The sequence below is a fragment of the Rhinolophus hipposideros genome (assembly GCF_964194185.1).
Source record: "Rhinolophus hipposideros genome assembly, chromosome: 2".
Classification (NCBI taxonomy): Eukaryota; Metazoa; Chordata; class Mammalia; order Chiroptera; family Rhinolophidae; genus Rhinolophus; species Rhinolophus hipposideros.
Window position 1 is genome coordinate 109580052 of NC_138048.1, and position 21103 is coordinate 109601154.

Genomic DNA, 21103 nt, shown 5'->3' on the forward strand with positions numbered 1-21103 from the left:
GGCCGCCGCCGGCCGCAGCTCGCCCCGCCCCGCCCCGCCCCCGCGCCGTCGCCCCGCCCCCGCGCCGTCGCCCCGCCCCCCGCTCTCCCCCGCCTCCCGGCGCGGCCGGGGCGAGGCTCAGTGCGCCTGCGCGGCTGCAGGCGACGCCGCGCCGGGGCTGCGGTCCCTGAGTGCGCCCGTGTGGCCGGAAGAACCGGGCAGTGATGGAGTCGCTGCCTTTTCATACGCCTGCGCGGCTGTGGGTGGCGTTTGGACCCTGAAATGGTGGTCCCGAAAGGTGGGCCCAGGGACTGACTGTGTCGCAGCCCCTCCTAGGTTGGTCCCCGCGGGGCCTGGGCAAACGCGCTTGGACGGACGCCGGCCTGCAAGACCCCAGTTCCCTGACGGCCGTTCATGCCGACTCCGCAGGCCCTTCTCCGCAGGCCCCGAGCACCCTGAGCCCGGGCCGGTCACCCGCACGCACACGCCCCTCTCCCCACCCCCGAGAAGGAAAGCGGGGCTCGGTATCAGATCACTGAGCGCAGGGAAGCCGACGGCCTGAGCCGATGCCCAGCTCCCGTCTGGGCAGGTCCTGGCCGGCAGCCTGGCCCCGGGGTCGGGCTGCCCTGATGGAACGTTGTCCTCGCCGTCAGCCAGCCCTGGCAGTGTTCCTGTGTGTTCATTGCACACGTTACACACATCATGACACAGTCTCGTGTGTGTCATTGCTCTTCGCACGCCTTTGAAGTATCCCAGAGCAGTCCTCTTTTCAGACCCCTGGGAGGCAAACACCCTCAAGGGAGCACGTGATCTTGGCACCCATCCTGTCATCCAGTCACAGATTTCCCCCGCCTGGCTGTCTCCCGCCTTCCCGTAAACTCTACATTCCCTCGATTCCAAAAGTGTAAAAAGAAAGGTGAAACTGCCATTCAGCAGACCATCTGAGCTCTTGCTCCCTGGCACGAACCAGAATTCAGTGTCCTCTTAACCTACAATGCTACTGAGAGAAAGAAGAGAAGGGACAGAATTAGAGATAATCCAATAGTAAATCTGGGCTTTCGTTGACGAGTCCAGCTAATCGGAGTATCTTCCTAGGGATATAAATGAGAACAACAATGTGGACATCACCATTCATCAAATGCTACTTTGTCATAAATTCAGCAACGTTTCTGAGTAAACCCGATGATGTCACCACCGAGAGATCAGAACAGCGGGATGAGACCCAAACTTAGCAGACCCCCTAGAAATCTTAAAGGAGCCTAATTTTGAGACTGCCAGTAAATGAAATTGTTTAGAATGATCTAAATTTATCAGAAACAGCAGTTGTGGAGGCTCACAATCCAGGAGACATTCATTTAGCAATTAGAATAAAGGAAAGACATTTAGAAGAGATGCTGGTGTGCCTCTTTTCAGAAATGTAACGCTCACTCCTAGAGTGTACCCCATCCATGAGCTCGACTTCAGAAAAAAGGCAATGAATGCCTCCTTTCCTGGCTCCTTAGAAAACAACAAATACTACCTCTATACTCCTTTTCTGACTTTTAAAGAACTAAATTTCTAAAAGGGAACTTAACTTTTGGACAGACAACAGAGCCAGGGCTTAATAAGATACTATGTGGGGCAGCCAGATGGCTCAGTTGGCTTAACTAAACTCTAAAAATTCTCTACAGCTTTGGACATTGTTACGTCGACATCCAGAAGACCTCTTACCCCACCGAGGTGACCCAGGGGAAAGAGAGCAATTTGGGGAAACATGCCTGTGCCACATCGGATGGGGGCATCTGCAGGGGTTTGGGACCTGAGTCGAGAGTGGGGACTGTGGCCGTGCAGACCACATGTGAGGATGGGCTCACCTGCAAGGGGGTATTCAAGGGGCGGGTCAAGACTGTGTCGAGCCACCAGCATTTACGGGGAGAGGCAAGGATGACCTGCAGCCCAACATTGCCTGAAAGCAATTCCATCGTGTTTGGTTGCGTTTGAACAGTTTGGGTAGATACAATAAAGCCTGATTCTTTTCCTAGGCATGAGAGGACGTGGCACCACTAATGTGGGAAAGGGTTAGTCTTTGGCTAGTCTGTTTCAAATACGCTTGTTTATGAAGAGGCCATTCATCTGAGTGGGGTATGAGTGATGCTAGGTGACTGCCAGGGTGACAGGGACCAAGGTGGCAGCCTGGGCAGGCTGTGTCCCACTGCAGAGGGAGAGGCTTGAGGCCCAGGATAGGACGACTGAGTTAGGTCAGACGGGGAGACACACTGAGGTCTCTGAGAGAACAGGCAGGAAAGGATGTTTGTTAGGCACAGACAGAGGAATGAGTCTCAGGAGACCAAAATTGGTCTATTAGAATGTATTTGGCATGTTTGAGCTGTGGAAGGTCAGGCTAGAGCAGAGGGAAAAGATCAAAGAGGGGGAGGGAGTTTTATAGGAGGGGGGTAAACAAGGCTGTTTCTCCTTTAATACTCAGGGGATTTTCGTTGACAAAGGGTTCCAGGACATGACCAAGCCCTCCAGCTCCACACCCTGGCCCAGGTCGCTGTCCTGACCTCCTGACCGCTGATCACAGGCCGCTAGGAGATAAAGGAAGACAGGATCAAGACAAGATGGCCTAAGATAAGGTTTCTGCTCCTGGCCTAAATATGGCTTCACAAATTCCTCCTCTGGGTTTTAAAACTATTCTTAGGAAAAGGGGCAGTGGTCAGTCTTCTGTAACTGCAAAGGGGTGGGTTACTTCCCAAATGAACCCTCAAGGAAAACTCGTCCTGGAGGGAAGAGTTCAGAGCTTGGATTAGAGAGCAATTAGTCAGCTAAAATGCAAGAGGCATTAATTTTTAAAAACCGTCTTCCCAGTCCCCGTGTCCAGGGGCAGGGAGATAGTAGAGAAGGGTGAGGGAAAGGATAGGGGGCAAATGGAGGTCAATTCTAGACCCTCTTAATCATCCAGAGGACAAGGGAAAATGGCAGGCATCCCCCTGTCGGTTTCCTCAGGTCCGGTGGAAGGGAAGGGTGCAGACCGGGGCAGGCGTCCCTGCCGACGGCTGACCCCGGGGCCTGGCCCCGGGACACCATCAGGCCTGGCGCTAGGTCTTGTATCAGATGGCAAATCTGACTGAGTCAGAGGGTGACAGTGGGAAGACGTACCTGAGTAAGGGTAGCAAAACAGGCTGAGGAAAGATGGAGGGGGGAAGGGGGGGCAGCACAGAGGTGAGCAAGGGCAATAGGGAGGGCGGGCGTGGATCATAGGGCTTATTTTCTGGCAGAGGTGAGCCAGGGACCCTCCCAAATGGCTCCCTGACTAATAACAGGCTCTGGATTGCTGAGGAGGGCCACCTGGCGTGCCTCGCTATCAACAACAAGGCCCCTTTGGTGGTCCCTGCAATGTATAACAGAAGTAAGGGGAAAAAGCAGAGCGGAGAATCTTAAAAGGGTGTTCCTCTAGAGAACATAAAACATAAAAGGGATGGGGTAGCCATGGGGTGAGAAAGTATCCCATCGACCCCACAATCGAGACGAGAGAGGGAGTTTGCCTGAAAACTCGGGGAGTGCTGAGTAAGTGTCCCCCGTGTCTAGAAGAAATGGCCTTACTGACAACTAGGAGAGTTACCTGTGGTTCCATCATGCGTATGGCAGAGGTGGAGGCCAATGACGAGACCGGGCCCCTTCATTCTTCATTGGAGCCGAGGATCCCCAGGAGGGAAAGTTTAGTTCCATCTGCTGGTGCTGTGGCAGGCGTAGTGTTTGGCTGGGGCCAGAAAGTGGATGTTCCTGAGCCTTGAGGGGCTCAAGAGCAATCCGACTTCCAGTGGCCACCACGGCTGCATAGGGTGCAAGGCTTAGTAGGAGGCCTTGCATTATGGCAAGAGCGGCTCCAGTGTCCCAGGAAGCCACATTTAAAGCAGGCACCTGGTTGATTAGGCTGCTCAGAGGATTGGGGTCCCAGTTCTTTCCTTTGAGGCCGAACCGGCCTAACAGCCTGGGAAACTGCTGCGGCTGCCATCTGTAAGGCCTGTATGTGGGCCTGTCTACTCTCCTTATCTTGATTGTTGAAGACTTTAAAGGCCAGTTCTAAAAGATCTTCTTGTGGGGTTGTGAGGACCCTTCTCTAGTTTCTGAAGCTTCCTGTGAATATCAGGGGCCAAGTGAGAGATGAAATGCATCTGCCATCCGGAGAGTCAGGATGTTAGTGTAGGTTTAAAGGGCCTCTGAAAGGCGGGAGAGAAAAACAGCTGGGTTCTTATGGCAGTCCTGGTAGATTTCCCTAACTTTTTCATAATTGACAGCTTTCTAAATGGCTGCTTCATGCCCTGAAGGAAACAATTAACCACATGGTCTCTCTTTAGGTGGTCGGGATTGGGCTGGGAGTGAGTCTGGTAATTCCAGCTAGGATCCTGGGTAGGAACGGCTGTCTCGCCAGGGATATAGGTGCTATTATTTTGATGATGCATGGAGTCTGCTATTTCCCTAGCTTTTCGAACGATACGATCCTTTTCATCAGACTTAGTACATGCGGAGAGAATAATATAGATGTCCCACCAAGTAAGGTCATAGCTAAGGGTGAGGTATTCGAACTCTTTAGTAAAGCGGGAGGGATCAGAAGAAAAGGAGCCTAGCTTAGATTCAGTCTGACTCAGGTCCGTCATCAAGAAAGGGACATGGACCCTAACAGGGCCTTCAGCGCCTGCCACTTCCCTGAGAGGCATCTGGGTGGCTGGGGGTGCATAAGTTTCCCCAGATCAGATATGAGGAGGGGAAGAAAGGTCGGGAGCAGGCGGGGCAGCAGTGGAGGAAGTATCGGGTGGTGACACGCAGGCAGCAGGTTGATAAGATGGGGGGATTTGAACTAGCGGGGGTCGGGAGGAGGGAAAAATCTGCGTCCAGAGCAGAGGGAGAAGAAGAGCCGTGATTCGCCCTTAGGTGGGAAATGGGACAAGTCCCTTGGCAGCTCCAAGAAAGCCAGGAGGGAGGGGACCTCGCTCCATTTACCCTGCCAGCAGAGGAGGTTGTCGAAATCTCGGAGAATATCAAGGTCAAGAGTTCCGGTAGGCGGCCAGTGTTCGCCGTTATCAAGCTTATATTGTGGCCAGGCCACGGTTGAAAAGGAAATCAGGTGTTTAGCCTCTAAAACAGGGTAAAGTCCTCTCTTAACGTGGTCCAAAAGGACCCCCAAGTGCAGTGAGTCCCTGGGGTAAGAGGAGGAGCCAGAGCCCGTAGTAATGAAGGAAGGGAATGGGGGGCAAACGGAGGGAAAGTCTAGACTCTCTTAATCACCCGGACAGGGGAGAATGGCAGGGCGTCCCGCTGTCGGTTATCTCAGGTCCGGTGGAGGGCAAATCTGACCGAGTCAGAGGTGAGAGAGGGAAGACTTACCTAAGTCGTCCGCCAAAGGGTAGATGAAGGCGGCTCCCCGTAAGGGCCACCAAATTGTTAGGCACGGCCGAAAGAATGAGTTGTGGGAGACCAAGACTGGTCTGTTAGAATTTATTTGGAGTGTCTGAGCAGCGGGAGGTCAGGGGAGAGCAGAGGGAAAAGATCATAACTTCCCGGAGCAAAGAGGAGTGTGGAATTTTATAGGAGGGGGTAAGCAAGGCTGTTCCCCCTTCAATGACAAAGGGTTTCAGGGCAGGCCCCAGACCTCCAGCTCCACACCCTGGCCCAGGCCTGCAGTTCACAGGCCCCTAGGAGATAAAGCAAGACAGGATCAAGACAAGATGGCTTTTAAGATAAACCTTCTGCTCCTGGCCTAAATATGGCTTAGCAATGTTGATGTCAGAGCAGCTCTGAGCTGGGCAGATAGGAGCCCTCCCAACCCCACCCCAAGACACACACACAGCGGTCACCCCTCGTGACCCCGAGGAGGAGGGCAGGCAGCAGGACGATCAGCAGTGGGAGCTCCTAGGAGCTGAAGTTCATGGGCGAGGGACTGAGTTTGGTTTCTGCATGTCATGTGTCTCCCTCCCCAGCACATGTCGTTTGTAACTTTATACTGGTCACACACACATGGGTGAGAACAGGGAATGTATCGTGTTTGCCCACTTTTTCTTCCTGTTGACTGGCACATAGCTGTGCCCCATTCGTACTTTTTGAACGAATGGACGTTTTTGAATCAAGAGTTATGCTGGGATTGTAATAGAGAACTATATGTTTCCAGGGGGATAGTTAGGGCAAGCATCACCTGAAGTGTTTACGTACGAGAATGTGGATTCACAATACACACCACTATCCACACCTGTCACCTCTCACATCCGGGCAACATGGAGATGAGACAGCAGGCACTGCGTGGGTGCAGAGGAAGTCAGGGTCTTGGACCCTGTTCCTTTCCCCAGGGACCCCAGGACTCCCACCCTCACGGCTCTCACCGGCCACACGCACACTGCTGACATGATGCCGATTGTCCAGCGCTCACATGCCTGGTTCTCACACGCGGATAAGGCCGTGTGTGGTAATTACAGTAATTACACAAGACTCAGCTGGTTCACTCCACTCGGCTGAGTGGCACTTGGTCAGCCATGGCTTCCAGGTCCTCCCGTGAGGGGTCCGTGAGAAGTCACTCACTCTAAACTCTCAGCCTGCCTCCCACTGCCCCACTCCCCAAGAGCAGGTGTAGACACTGGAGAACAGGTGAGGACGCCCATTTCAAAGCTTGCTCTCAGTGATCAGGCTCCACAAGGGCTCCCCCTTGGTGGGGCTCCCCATGTCTTCTGAAAGCTGCTTAGATGTGGAGCAGGAACTAGGACCCAGAGGGCCAACAGGTGAGGAAGGAGACAAGAAAGTAAAGCGAGGAGCCCCCACAAGTCACGTGGACCCTCCAAGTATGACAAGAGCAGGGAGCGGGGGACGTAGCACACAGAGCTCAGCTTCCAAGGAAGTTTATTACTTTTTCTACATATGATTGGAGACCAGTATAACCAATGGATGTGATTTTATACCCTGAAAAATACAAATATAAATACGTTTTTAACACCTTTAATCACACCGCCATCCTCATTTTTACACAGGAAAACATGTATCTAACCTCATCAGACTCAAGCAATCCCTTTTTCAAGTCTATCAAAGGTTGTACATGTAAAAAGGGAGGCTGCTTCTCCTGACAAGTGCAAAGAATCAGCTGGACATTTCGAGGGTAGAAGAAACTGTACATTTTCCATCAATGGCTAAAATTGCCAGGCGTTGAAAGCCAAGTCTGCGGGCAGGGTAGGGTTGGCCTGATGAAGGAGATGTGGTTTGGGGGTGCCCCCATCTGGCTGGTTCAGACAGCTCTGTCCTCATGAAGCGCCTCTAACTCTCAGCAAACTTAGGGTTCATGACTGTCGTGGTGGCACTCTTGAAAAGGGGATTATCCTGGTGAGAAAAGCCAACGGGACTTGTGAGAGCAGGGAGGGAGGAGGCAGGAGCCCGCAGTTCTAACCAGGTTGACAGGGCTTGCGCACAGCAGGGGACACTCTAGGGGAGGGGGCAGGTGGGCAGCTGTGGAGGTCACACAGGGGTGGATCGGAGGGACCAGCTGCCTGGCTTCCCAGGGACAGCCACTCACATTGTTCCACTGAGACTTGAGCTTCTCCTTCTCGAAGCGCTTGTACTCCCTGAGGTCGCTGATGTGGGTCAAGGCTTTCCAGATGACCAGCAGGAAGACACCAATCAGCACGACTCCCGCCACGGTGCCTCCCACGATGGCAGCAACGTTGGGGCCCACCGGACACTCTGAGGTGAGGAAGCCATAAACGAGCGTCAGGCCCTGCACGACTACCAGGCCCCAGGTGTGCCCCCGGCCTGGGTCACTGCACGGGGCTCAGGTGGAAGCTTCCCCGCTGCCAGGCTCACAGACACAGGTGTGAGCCAACCGGCTGGCCCGGCCCCCAGCCAGGGAGGGGCAGGGCTGGGGACAAGGCCAGGTTCTGCAGTTCCAAGTGAAATTGTGAGGACTCTTGTTTACAGGGACAAAGGGGCCCAGATTGCCAGCTAACCAGGAGAGAGAGTGGACGGGACATGGCTGTGGACAGGCTGTGCTCTCCAGGCCCCTGGGAGGGCTCCCATTGTGGGGAGGGGGGCTGGGAGCAGGACTCAGTCCTGCAAGGGCCCCGGTGGACGGCTGGCCCACGCATGGTGTGATCACCCGGTGCCAGGCCTCCCAGCCCTGTGCTGTGTCCCAAGCTTCTCTGAGAGTTTGTGGGCTCCCCGCGCTCCTTGTCTAAAGCCGTTAGTCATTCCATGGGGGTCTATTTACCCTAAGTCCCTATGTCCCACACATGCTGTATTGTCACTCAATGTACCTCCTCAAAACGTCCCTACCTGCCCTCCCCCCACCTGCTAGGGCCTGTGGATCCTGCACCTGTCCCCTGCTCCTCCTAATTCCTTCCCTGTGTTCCATCCAAGGGCAGTGCCTACTCTGGTCCTTGCTGTGCCCAAGACCCAGCCCAGCCCACCCCATCCACCTCTGAGTTTCAGTGCCTGGACCTCGAGCAGCCCCTTCCCAGGTGTGTGCCCACCCGGCCCTTCCTGGGTCTTTGTCCAGGTTTTGAAAACACACTTCAGGTGTGTCGCTCGCTCTCCTGAAGTCCTGCTAAGGGTGTCGTGCTACGTTTGGAAAGAGACCCGAATTCTCCCCAGGACTCAGCACCCAGTGCCTCCAACTGCACACCCTAACCCCATGTCTGGTCATTCTCTTCCTCTGGTCTGAACTTCAACGTGTCCTCCTCCCAGAGACCTTCTGACCTCTGACCTCCGGAAGCAACTCCTGCCATCAGCTTTGCACCCTATGTCCCCAGCTGCAGCGTCCACCCCGCCCCCACCTCAGCGCTGGTGTTCTGACGTGTTGGTAGAGGGGTCCCACCCCCCTGGCACATAAACCCCGTGAAGACAGGGTTGGCATGTCCATGTCTGGACACTGCTGGGCCCAGGGTGTTCCCGGAGCCCAGCAAACCGACAGGGAGCAGCGCTTGGAAAAGGCAGTGCCTGGGATCCCCGGGCCCTGGGACCCCTCGTCAGGGCCGAGCTCGAGCATGCGCAGTGTCCACAGCCACACAGCTGCCCCTGGCCCAGCTCTGACACGCGGGACTCCAGGCCTCAGTCCGCATCCCCCAGTGATCACCTGGGCCGTGCGGCCCCTCTGGTGGGGTCGCGTCCCCTCGAGCCAGAGCACAAGCCACGCACTGCCTGTCACCCGTCTCAGGCGAGGCCAGGACTGGAGGAGAGGGCCAGGGTCCTGGGTGCCCGCCTCCCGCAGGGACAGGCCCGGCCTACACAGCAGGCTCACCATCACCCGAGGCCTGGCTGCCGCGTCATGCCCGTGGGGCCTCACCTCTGGCCTCGTCCACGTGGATGTCGTATCCGTCCCTCCCATCCTGCTGCCACAAGGTGTAGGTCACCCAGCAGCCTTCCGAGTCACGCTCCTTACACCTCCGGGTCTGCTTGGGGGTGCTGAACCGACCTGCCTTGTGGGGCTCACTCAGCAGCTTCAGGCTCTGGCACTCCATGCTGCAGTTCTTCCCAAAGGGGCCCTTGTCGAATTTCAGGCACTCGGCACAGGAGCTGTGGAGGAGCCCCAGCGTGAGCGCATGTGCAAGAGGGAGTGAAATGGTGCAAGAGAGCGTGCGAGAAGGTGTGAGACAGGATGTGTGAGGGTGGGAGGGTATGCTGGTGTCTGGGCACCTAGGGGGCTGATCCCTGCTGCCTGTGTGGCCAGGGTAGGAGGGGGTGCTCCTGGGCATGAGGGGGGCAGGGACTCTGGGACATAGAAGCTTGACAGATGGGGCCCAAGGCAGCCAATGACCTCCTAAGCTGGAGGACGGCAGCCCACAGGAAGCCCCGTGCCCTCTCGGGGCCTTGGGCAGGCAGAGGGTTTGCACGGGGCGCTCATGAGAGTACCAGGATGGGTCCAGCCAGGGGAGCACTCACTCACATGTACTGGCCACAGGGCGATGGGCAGCCCTGGCACTCCTCGCAAAAGGGCGGCTGGTAGCCTAGGTCGCACTCACACACGTTGCAGCGGCACTGGCCACGGCCACTGCACACGACTCCCCGCGAGTTCCGGCAGCCTTTAGTGGACTGCTCGCACTGGCAGGCCGAGCCCTCGAAGCCAGGTTTGCAGAGGCACTTGCCACAGAAGCATTCCCCCCGATCTGGAAGACAGCAAGGCCACTGCAGAGTCACCCCCAACGTCCCCCAGACCCTCTGACCTGGGACTCTGCTCAGCAGGGCCCAGGCCCAGACCTGCTGCTGGAGGTCCATCTGTCCTCACGGGCCACTCTGCCCCACCCACCGGGCACTCACCATCACCCCCGCAGATTTTCCCATCATAGCGCTCGCAGTTGATATTGTCACATTGGCAGAACTGCCCAAAGATCCTCTTATTGGGCACGTCACTCGTGTGGCACAGACACTGCCCGCAGATGCAATCCCCCAGCCCCGAGCAAGTGATGGAATTGTTGTCTTTGCGACAGCTTCCCTCCAGCTCCTGGCTGCTGCGGCCCTGAGTCTGGCACTCACAATTCTTCCCAATGTAGCCAGCGTCGCACCTGGGCCGGAGGGACACAGGTCAGGGCATGGCATGGGGTGCCTGCAGGGGGACGGGGGGCAGCCACCTCACCTGCAGATGCCACACTCCAGGGAGCCTTTGTTGCTGCAGGTGCTGCGGTTCGGGCTCATGTCCCGGCTCACGTCCCGGCACCGGCATTCGCACTGCGGAAGGACACGCACAGTCACTGTGTCCGTGAAGCCCAGCGCCCGGATGACAAACGACTGCTCCTGTATGCACTCTGTGGCTGTGACCTTCACCTGGAAGGTGATCTGAGAAGGGAATGGCGGGGCTCAGCCAAGGCCAGGACACCAAGGTCAACACCCCAGCTCCCAGGCATGGAGGGCGCAAGCCTCTCAGGGGTTGATGGAGGGAGTGGATGGAGGTGGGGGGATGGTAAGGACACGGAACACTCCGGGTTTCTCCAGAACTTGGGACTTGAGATGAGGAAGTCAGAAGGAGACATGGAACATGGTGGCAGCAGGCCCATGGTGCTTCCCGCACCTGCCATCTCTGGCCTGGTCTTCGAATATTGCCCATCACACGGGCATTAAAAAAGGATCTTAAGGGCTGGCCCGGTGGCTCAGGTGGTTGGAGCTCCATGCTCCTAACGCCGAAGGCCACCGGTTCGATTCCCACATGGGCCAGTGGGCTCTCAACCACAAGGTTGCTGGTTCGATTCCTCGACTCCCGCAAGGGATGGTGGGCAGCGCCCCCTGCAACTAGCAACAGCAACTGCACCTGGAGCTGAGCTGCGCCCTGCACAACTAAGATTGAAAGGACAACAACTTGACTTGGAAAAAGTCCTGGAAGTACACACTGTTCCCCAATAAAGTCCTGTTCCCCTTCCCCAATAAAATCTTAAAAAGAAAAGATCTTAAAGTGACTTTCTAAAGCACGTATGTTTGGTCCCTAAATCCGGCACGCTAAGGTGCCCAAATCTCACACGAGGCCCTAGGTCCTGGATGCAGAGTCGTGTTCTGACCCTGAATAAATGGTCAAGATCACGCCCAAGAGGACCCAGTGGGACAGAGGCCCCACCAGCCACACACACACCTGACGGGCATGCCCCCACTAAGCCCCAAAGAGGGCTGGGCCAGCTTGTCAAGAGCAAGGCGCACACCAAGTCAATTTAAATGAATTTCCACGTGGTACATTAACACAGGGCAGAAACATCAGGAAGAATGTATGTATAAGCAGTTGGCCGACCACAAGGTTGAATAAGTTCCCTCGTGGATCACCCAGCATGAGGCGGAGATAGTTCGGTGTAAGTTCACAGACAACATTCAGTGACATGTTTGAAGGAATTCCGATCTCATATTTAAAAATGCAATCAAAGCAAGTATTTTACTGAATGTTAGTTCACAACCTGAGACAGGGAAAATGTAATTGCTATGGTCACGATACATTTAAAATATTAGGAAAAATAACTCAGTATTTATTTCTAAGCATCTGCTGGCCCATGCTTTAATGTCGCTCAAAAAGCAAAAAATAAAAAATAAAAAATAAAAAAAATCAGGAAAACCAGCAACCCAGACGTGTGGGTGTGGAAGGAACGCCCTTCTTTTCCGGGACTCGCTGTTCCAGCGTCTGCTCCCAGGAGGCGCTGTCATCCTGCAGTTATTCCGTCCACCCTGGGGGCATCTTCTGGGGTGGTAGGTAGATGCCCTGTGCATGCCTGTGGAGGGCACCACCTGCTTCCGCCCTCAACACGTAAGACGGAAACGTCCTCGAGTAGTGTTTGGCCTCAGAGAGGATTTTAAAGGACGGGAACTGGACCATGGGTGGACCTTGGCTCCTGCCCCTTTGCCAGGGTGCACTTGCTTCTCCCTGTCACTGGGAGAGAAGCTTCCAGGCTGTTGGGATGGAACTCACCGGGACGTTGATCTGGACGCCATCACAGTCCCCTCTGGGCTGGTTCACCTGCGATTCTCCATTACTGCAGAAGGAGTCATAGGTGACTTTCAGGGTGGCGGGGAGGGTGCTGTGCTCCAGGAAGACTCTGGAGGAGAGTTTCTGCAGACAAAGAGCGGCTGCCGGTCAGGGAGGGCTTCCCTGCTGCCCTCAGGCCTCAACTGGTGATGGCCTACACACCTCCCGTTTCTCATCCCCTCGCTCTGCCCACACGCACACGGAGAGCGGGGTAGGTGCCCGGTCCTGTGCCCCGCGCAGGGGCCGTGGGGCTCCCCCTGCCACGGCCTTGCCCTGAAGACAGGCCAAGAGGGGATGACATGGAGGCAGACCACAACCCACGGCAGCAGGGGCTTCACCCCACTTGCCACTGAATTCCCAATAACTGGCACAGGGAGGAGCTGGAAAACTGAGTGAGAAAGAGACGGAGAGAGACAGTCAGAGAGATGAAGAAAGAAGGGCGAGACAGAGAAAAGGAAAGCGAGAGAGAGAGAGAGAGAGAGAAAGAGAGAGAGAGAGAGAGACAGAGAGACAGAGAGCGATGGACACAGAGAGAGGGGCACAGGTTGGAGAATGAGCCAACGATGGCAGCACCACCCATGCAAAGATGGGAACACCCACAGGCAGTGTCTGGGGTGCACGTGGCCTGTTTGGGGGTTTAGGGCTCCAAGAGGGTACAAGAAGCCATCAGAACCTTCTCAACAGGGCTCTAACTTAATTCAGTGGCATCAGCATTTATGGGGTGCTCCCAGCGAGCTGTGAAGCCACCAGGAAGAGGACCTGGCGCTTTTGTTTCAGAGAAGGGAGTGGTACGAGAGGGTCTGGAGTGGCACCTACCATGCCACCAACAAGAGAGAACACAGCTGCCCTTTGAGAAGCTCTGAAGGCCCGAGGGTGGCCCATAGGAGGCAGGGGCTCTCCTCTCCAGACCACCCTTCTGTTGACCAGCAGGGTCAGCACTGAGCGCCCAGGCCCCACCCACGCAGTGTGGGACTCACGTTGTAGGCGTTCTTAATGAGCTGCACCACATTGCTGGAGTCTTCCGACAGCTCCCCAACAGCCGACTTGGGGATGATGTCGGTGAGCTTCTGTCAGGCAAGAAGACAGGAGCATCACTGTTGGAACCCTGGGCCCCGGAAACCTCAGCAACCTCCGGTTCATCACCCCCCGAGGGCTCCTTCTCGCTGGTGTAATGGTACAGCACACCCGATTTCTTCCAGGATTTCAGACTGGGGATCAATCCTCTTTCATCCACACACATGGCACATGGCAGAAAGAGGCCTCGGGCTCCCCAACAGCAGGGTTCATGCTCCCAATTCCATGACCCGGTGTTGCCTTCAGCCCACACGCCCGCCCGGCAAAAGGAAGCAGAGTCAGCTTTTGGTGACACTGGGCTTTGTCATCACGCAGCTGAAATGGCTGCGCCCCGCCCTGTCTGTCACTCCAGGCCACGGGTCCACGCACCTCGTACGTTCCCACCATTCTCTTGGTCACAGCAAAGATGGGCTGAATGTTGTTTTCGGCCAGTTTGTGTGCCAGCTGACCCACAGATGGGTAATCCTGGACGGGAGATGCCCGGTTAGTCACCCCAAGGGTGGGCCTGGCCGTCAAGGCCACCCGTCGACACCACCCAGCAGAAACCACTGCCCAGGGCCCAGAGGCTGAGCCCTTCCACGTGCAGGAGGTGGGCTCCGCAGAACGATGTTGACAAATACATAAAATAGTAGGATTGTGAGGGAAATCAGTGAGATGGAGGCATGGTTTGGGGGATTTTAAAATTGTAATATGCTTTTGATCTAGGCACTGAAGAAACCTAGTGGTGGGTCATCACTCCCAGACACTTGAAGTAGAGCCGAGAGTAAGCATGATTTTGAGGTGCCCACATTGTGGGGTGCTGGGGATTCCTCGGGCACTATTGGGGCAGAATCTCAGACACCGCCCTCAGCATGGGCACCTAGTTTCATAATCGAAGGACATTCTAAATTTCAGGCAGAGGTTCCCCCAAACCTCCGATGTTACATTGATCCTCTCCAAGTCATGCACCCCTGAAATCTATCCACCAGCACCCTCCCCGAGAGTCTGTGGGTTTGGGGTAGAGGTCCCTGAGTTGTACCACCTCTAAAGTCCTTTGCAGTGCCCAGAGTTTACAATTTCATGGTACAGAACATCATTTCACAGCAGGCCAGGAAAACTCCTGTGAGGGGGTTCAGGCCCATGCTGCAGCCCCAAAGCAGGGAATGTCTGACTTCTCTGTGCCATTAAAACTCCTCCGCTCAGAGGGCAGGCCCCTTCCCGGCCTTCTGCACTCCCAGCTGTGCTCTGTCAGAGCGTCTGGAGTGACCTGGCCTCCGGTCCCCCTGGGCAGAGCCACAGATACCTTCCTTCCCAGTCCCTTGTATGTGCCCCTCCCTCCAAGGACTCCGGGGAGGAGACACTCACGAACTCATTGCTTCTTTTATACATGTTGTCCTCCAGGTGACAGTGGCCGTCATTGGGGGTCAGGATGGCACCCAGTTTCCCGTCGCCCGCGATGTGGAAACCGTCGTCCGTGGCAAATACCAGCAGCCGTGTGACGTTACGCCAGCCAATTTCCTTCTGAGAAGGAAATGGCGGGCTTACCTGCCTCAGTCTCCCCATGGGGCCATCACAGAGGAGAGGAGGTGAGGTGTCGTGCCTGCCCCCCACTCCTGGGTTTCCCAGGGTGGAGGACCCACAGACAAGACCCAGGCCAGGACCAGCTTCTCAACTTAGGGCCCCCATGTCTGGTCCAGATTCCAGCACCGAAGGGGGGTGGGGGTGGGGGATTGGACGACAACTTCCCAATGCCCAAGTAAAGGTGTGGGGCGCTGAGTGGAACAAAAGCATGTGTTTATACTAAAAACATTCATCCTCTCAGGCCCAATCAGTGCAGACCTGGGACGAAGTCCTAAGGAACTATTGGCGAAGAAGGAAAGAAAATACTCATAGAAATGTTTATCACGATGTAAATGCAACACAAAAGAGGAAGAAATCTTAAGTCTCCGAAACAGGGGCTAGGAGAGACAGGCATGTTTGCAACACACATGTTGTCACAGTGAATGTGTCTGTAATGCAGGGACAACACGCCAGTGACCCCAGAGCAGCTGGAGGGCTGGAAGCCAGAGGCCAGGACCATGTGGTTTCAAACACAGGTCGTTGGTGCCACTGTACCATTTCCATGATACATGCAGTGGGTGGACCGAAATGGCAGTGTGGCTGGGTGAGGGGCAAGCTGGACAAGGCCACCTAGGCCATGAGACATGGCAGAGCCTGGCGAAGACGCCTGTGTCCCGAGGGGCCCAGAGTTCGGGGATGGTTGTGCTCCAGGAACCACCAGGACCCGGCCACTCAGTGGTCTCGCTTTGCAAGATCCTTTGCTCGCATTTAGGTTTCAGATGATCTGCCTGACTTCCCCATCAGAGGACAGCACATCTGTGGGTGACCGGCAGGGCCCAGGGCTGGTTAAGTCCCTAAGAGGACCCCAGGTGACGGTGGGCTCAGGTCGGGAGACCTGTGGCGGGGCCTTACCGAACACGCGGCGACCTGCATCATGGCATCCAGCCCGCCCTCGGGGGCGTCCAGGTTCCCAGAAATCAGCTGCTTCCCCACCTCTGTCTGGAACTGATTGGAGTTGTCGGTGAGACTCAGCACGTGCCTGAAGGCGAACGGGGCCTGACACTCCTTCTCTTTGTTGGGACACGGGTTCCTCAGCTTCTCGGGGTGTGTGTTGACGAAGGGGAGCACCGTCTTGTCCACAAAGGACCCGAAGCCTGAGCGGCAGGGTGGGGTGAGTGGGGTGAGACGGGAAGGAGGCACTAGCGGTGGGAGGGCAGAGCCACAGGCCTGGGGCCACAGGGCGCAGCCCCAGGGTCCCTCCCCCTCCCCCGTACAGGGCAGGGAAAAAGGTAAGACAGGCTGTGGGCGTGGGAGTGTGCAGCTCTGTGTCTAAGCATGTGCACGTGTGTGATCGTGTATGCGTATGAGAAGCAGCTTGGAAGGAGGCAGAGATGACAGTGGGCTGTGCCCTGCTGCCTTACACACTCATGTGCCTGACACACTTTGACAACAAGACCCTGCTGTGCAGCACGGAGGCCCCTCAGCCCGGCGTTCAGAGCCTGTGTGTTTGCCGTGATTGTCTCTTTAATCATGTGATTTGGTGGTCTTTAATTTTTTAATAACTGCCACTGTAGGACTATTGCCTTTTGAACATACCAAACAACAAACAAAAAGAGAAGGCAAGAGAGGAGAGGGAGTGTGCGCAGTGTCGGGAGAGCCAGAACCCGGGTGTGCCCTCGGCCCCAGGACCCTGTGTGCGGGGCCCCCAGGGCTCTGCCCCGCGGGACGTGGGGCGGGGAGCGGTGTGAGTGGCAGGGTCGCGTGGGATTTGGGACAGGACTGAGTGGGTCGGCCTCACCGACGCGGCCGGACTCGGTGATTTCGTTGAGGGCCCGGAGCAGGTCGCCCCCCAGCTTCTTGACGTTGATGAGGTCATCGAGCATGGAGTAGGACAGGTCCATCAGATAGTACAGGTCGATGGGGTAGCCCTTGGCACGCCTGAAGGTCACATTGAACGCAGCTGCCTGACCTGCCACAGAGACGGGAGGGAGGGGGGGGCAAGTCGGTTTGGTCAACACTGGTTTAAGCAGTTACTCAGGCCGTTGGCTACAGGACTTCTCAGAGCCTTTACTCTGCCAGAGTAACCAGCCTTCTGGGAGGGGGAGAACGGTGTTCTCCAGATGCTTTTTCTCCCTTTTACAAAGAACAGAGGACATGGGATTAAAAGAGACTCAATCCCCAACTGCAGACCCCCAGCAGGGGTCAAGCTTACCTGGTCTCAGGTGGAGCGTCACTGTCTGTGGGGACAGCTGCTTCTGACCCTCCTTTTGGTTGTCCTGGCTCCTAACAATGCTCCTGGGGTCCATGATTTCGTCAGCCTCACATTTCATGGAGAGTAGCTGCTCCCGTGTGTCACAGCGAACGGAGTCAGGCTGCCCGGGCCCTGTGAAGTTCTAGGGTGGGTGGGGAGTCAGCTGTCAGGAGGAGGCAGGAGGAAATACAGGGCTGACCCCCCTCATTTGCTCCGCGACACAGATGTCCCTGTGGTGCGGGGACAGGGTGAGGCCTAGACAACCCCCGGGAGACACCCCACCCCCAGACGGCCTTTCCTTGAGGCTCCCAGACCACACCTGTCCTCCAGCAGCAGAAAACACTTGAAAACCAACGTGTCAAGCCCAGGCCGGCCGTTGGGCAAACCCTCCACAGCCCAGAGCCAGGAGCAGCCTCACTGAGTGTCCAGCCAATGGTCCTACCCTTCCATCAGTACAGCCTTTATGGGAGGTAGTGGTTCTCTCCCAAGGGAACTCGGGTGTCCCCTCCCAGCCTGCATGGCAGCATGGAGGTACCTCAGGGTACCTGGAACACAGGCTAGGGCTCTGGGCCAAATCCCTCACAGTCCAGAGGGAACGGGGCCCAAGTGGAGCAGGGGGTCCTGGGTCCAGGGTGCTTTCCTCATGACCACTTTTCCCCTGTAAAGGCTCCCTGGGTTCTAACATGGCAGGAAAGAGAAAGGACCACAGTGGGTGGGTCCTGGCGCGGGGCCAGAGCCAGCTGCACCCAGGGCAGGGCAAGCTGACACGAGTAGCTGCTGAAAGCATATTCATATCTGTACTTTGTTTATCAAGAGAGACTTGGTTTTATTTTCGGGGAAACATGGTATAAGACATAGAAAGAGAGTAAGAGAGGTAGAGAGGGAGGAAGGGAGAGAGAGAGGTTAAAAGAAGGAAAACTCTCCTGACATCAGAAGCCATTAGAAAGAGTCAATGAGGGGCCGGCCTGGTAGCTCAGGTGGTTGGAGCACCGTGCTCCTAATGTCAAGGTCGCTGGTTCGATTCCCACATGGGCCAGTGAGCTGTGCCTCTACAGCTAAGATTGTGAACAACAGCTCTCCCTGGAACTGGGCTGCTGTGAGCAGCCTGAGGTTGGCATGAGCTGCTGTGTGCTGCTGTGGGCTGCTGTGTGTTGCCACGAGTGGCTGATGGTTGGCAGCCATCATGAGTGGCCAGCAGCCAGCGAGAGCTGTCGTGAGCTGCTGTAAGCGGCCAACCAACGACCGGCGACCAACTGCCTCAGCCGGGGGGGAGTGCAAGGCTCCTAACACCAGCGTGGGCCAGGGAGCTGTGTCCTACACAACTAGACTGAGAGACAACGGCTTGAACCGGAGTCGGGGTGGGGGGGTAGGAAAAAGGGGGGGAAAGTTTTAAAAAATGTGTGTGCAGAACCTCAGGGCCCCCCAGGAGAAGGGGCATGTAGCCAAAGACTTGAGGCCCCCGGGGAGGTGTCTCTCCTGGAGGAGGGTGCCCTGGGACAGGAGCTGTGACTCAGGGACAAGGAGTTACCCTGTGCCCTGGCTGAGCTGGGCCTTTGCTTTCCTTCCCAGGGATCTCACCCTAACACATAAGAAGACTGAAGACAAGAGGGAGTGAGGGTCCTCGTAGGGAACTTCTGCACTTGCTGTCCATACTCTGAGGGCTGGACCACCTGCCACCTCCCCGGGACACACATGCCGCTGGCCTTCCCTGCCTCCTGCCTCAGGGGCCCCAGGCGCTGCGCTGTAGCACGGCCGGACCTAGCACATCGTCACTCAGTCAGCCTCCAGGCTGCGCTGGGACAGGGCCTGTCTGTCTGCCCCTCAGACAACCCTGTGCCTGGGCTGCTCCCACCACACTGGGAAAGGAGTCTGGTGATGGTCCTGCGTGCCCACAGTTTCAGAGGCAGAGAAAGGGGTCCAGCCCAGGAGGTGGGAGGCCGGGCCTGGCCGGCCAGGCGGGAGGCTCTTACCAGCTGCTGGCACCAGGCACAGCCAGGCCCCGATTGGATGCAGTCCTGGCAGGTGTTGACCTTGTATTTGGTGCACTCCTGGGAGAGGACTGGGGATGAGAGAGACGGGCTCTGTGGGCGGGGCTCCCACATGGAGAGCCAGCCAGCACACGGGGCTGCAATGGGGGGTGGGACGGATGGATGACCAAGCCTGCACGCAGTGGGTGTCTGGCCAGGGAAGGTCAGCAGGAGGACCCAGCGGAGAACGGGACAAACCCAGGGGCATGTGTCTGCCAGGTGCCAGGGAGGGGTCGACCCTTCCCAGACCAGAATGTTTGCAGAACTCACCAGACCTGAGGCACAGCAGACCCGCCAGGGTGAGCAGCAGGGAGTGCTGACGCAGCATGTCCTGTGGAGGGAGAGGTCTTGGTGACAGCTCAGGACCCCAGACTCTGGGGCGAAGTGCCGGTGGAGCCCCTCCACGCCCGCCGGGAGCAGCGCTGGGAGGTCTGTGCCTGCTGCTGGGGCGTTAGCTCGTAAGGCCAGTAGAGGTCAGTCTCCCTGACTGCCCTGTAAGGGGGCTGCCCGCCGGCAGGAAAGGGGCCCGAGTCGGGCGGCTGGGCTGCCATAGCCCTGAGCCCACCGGGCCTCCTGCCAGTGACACACATGCACAAACACGCATACACAATCACACCATGTGCACGCCGTCGTGCACATGCATGCTGGCTTCCTGGGAGGGCAGGGGCCAAGGCTGAGAACTAGCTGGCTGTGGCTTTGATGTGACACAAGGAAACTCTTAGGCAGGAGTCAGCAGGCAGGAAACAAAGATCAACACAATTCACCCTAAATGTAATGTGAATGCCAGCCACTCTCCCCAGAGCGGGCTTCTGAGGCTCCCGGGGCGCCGTGCCCCCCAACACACTGCCCCATGCCAGTGGGCCAGCGGGGGGGCCGTGGGGCCCTAATTGGGGTCGGTCTACCTAGGCTGGCAGAGGATCCAACGTGGGGTCCGCCTGGGGCCTGCTGTGCTGAGGACCAGGTGGTCCCTGCTGTGGCCTGTGAGTTGTGGGTGTGCATGCTCCCTGAAAGGGGCTCTGGGTGTGCCCCGCTGGTGGGTCCTGCCCTCCCCTCTGCTCTCCTGCCCAGCCCCAAGTTCCTATCTCTTTGGAGGTGACCCTGCTCCCTGTTCCCCACAATATTATACTCAGGTCCCAGAAATATCAAAACCTCCCGTTTGGGTCAAAAGCAGAACTCCTGCCTGCTCTGGCTTCTGGGTCATAGTAGCGGCCAGCCAGGGAGGCAATTTCAGTTCACTCCAGGCCCCCCATTTGTGAAAGCCCCATGTTGCCCCATTGTGGGCCACGGGGTTCAGGCCAAGGCTGGCTGGCCTCAGCTCTCCTTCTGGGTCGCCCTAAGTTTGACAGCAGGGCTTGTGCCCCACGTGTGCCCACTGAACCCTCAGCTGACCTGCACTGCTCCAGGGCGCAAGGCCCAGTCGGCCTCAGGATAGTACCCCCACTTCTGGGGCTGAGGCTGCTCCAAGTAGAGGGCAGGGAGCCCCGTCCCCACATGTTGCCGGTCCAGCAGGGGGAGCAGGCCTGCCTCAGGGTTCACTCTGTGGGTTTCCTCTGCGTGATGGGGTTTACGGGCCTGCGCCCCGCTCTGGGAGGACTGGCTTGGACGGCAATCGTGTGTACAGGGGTCTTAGCACCTGGCACCCGCAGGCCCTGGACTCAGCAAGGACAGCTGGTGTGAGAGCAAGTGGGCAAGGGGGAGACCCAGGGCTGAGCCGAGGAGAGAGGGCAGGACAAGGAGGGAGGAAGGGCACGCGTCCGAGCCCGGCCACCTAAGCCCAGGCCCGGGGAGCTCCTG

At 57.0% G+C, this 21103-nt stretch overlaps 1 protein-coding gene across 8 annotated transcripts in view; it reads right to left on the reverse strand.

The window, feature by feature from the left end:
• Positions 1–6827: 6827 nt before the first annotated feature.
• The window catches only part of ITGB2 (integrin subunit beta 2), a 28531-nt gene continuing 14255 nt past the window's right edge, over positions 6828–21103 (reverse strand). For 6 of the 8 annotated variants that reach the window (XM_081027625.1, XM_081027626.1, XM_081027624.1 and 3 more), the window contains 15 exons: positions 19580–19640; positions 19253–19341; positions 17244–17424; positions 16830–17000; positions 15944–16185; positions 14837–14992; positions 13862–13957; positions 13396–13485; positions 12362–12502; positions 10559–10758; positions 10243–10487; positions 9872–10091; positions 9272–9501; positions 7508–7674; positions 6828–7314 (listed from right to left, as the gene is read on the reverse strand). In XM_081027625.1, the coding sequence (XP_080883751.1) occupies positions 7252–7314; positions 7508–7674; positions 9272–9501; positions 9872–10091; positions 10243–10487; positions 10559–10758; positions 12362–12502; positions 13396–13485; positions 13862–13957; positions 14837–14992; positions 15944–16185; positions 16830–17000; positions 17244–17424; positions 19253–19341; positions 19580–19637 (2349 nt within the window). In that variant the 5' untranslated portion in view covers positions 19638–19640 and the 3' untranslated portion in view covers positions 6828–7251. Of the gene's footprint in view, positions 7315–7507; positions 7675–9271; positions 9502–9871; positions 10092–10242; positions 10488–10558; positions 10759–12361; positions 12503–13395; positions 13486–13861; positions 13958–14836; positions 14993–15943; positions 16186–16829; positions 17001–17243; positions 17425–19252; positions 19342–19579; positions 19813–21103 lie in introns of all 8 variants that reach the window. The other 2 variants (XM_081027630.1, XM_081027629.1) reach the window with 2 other exon arrangements.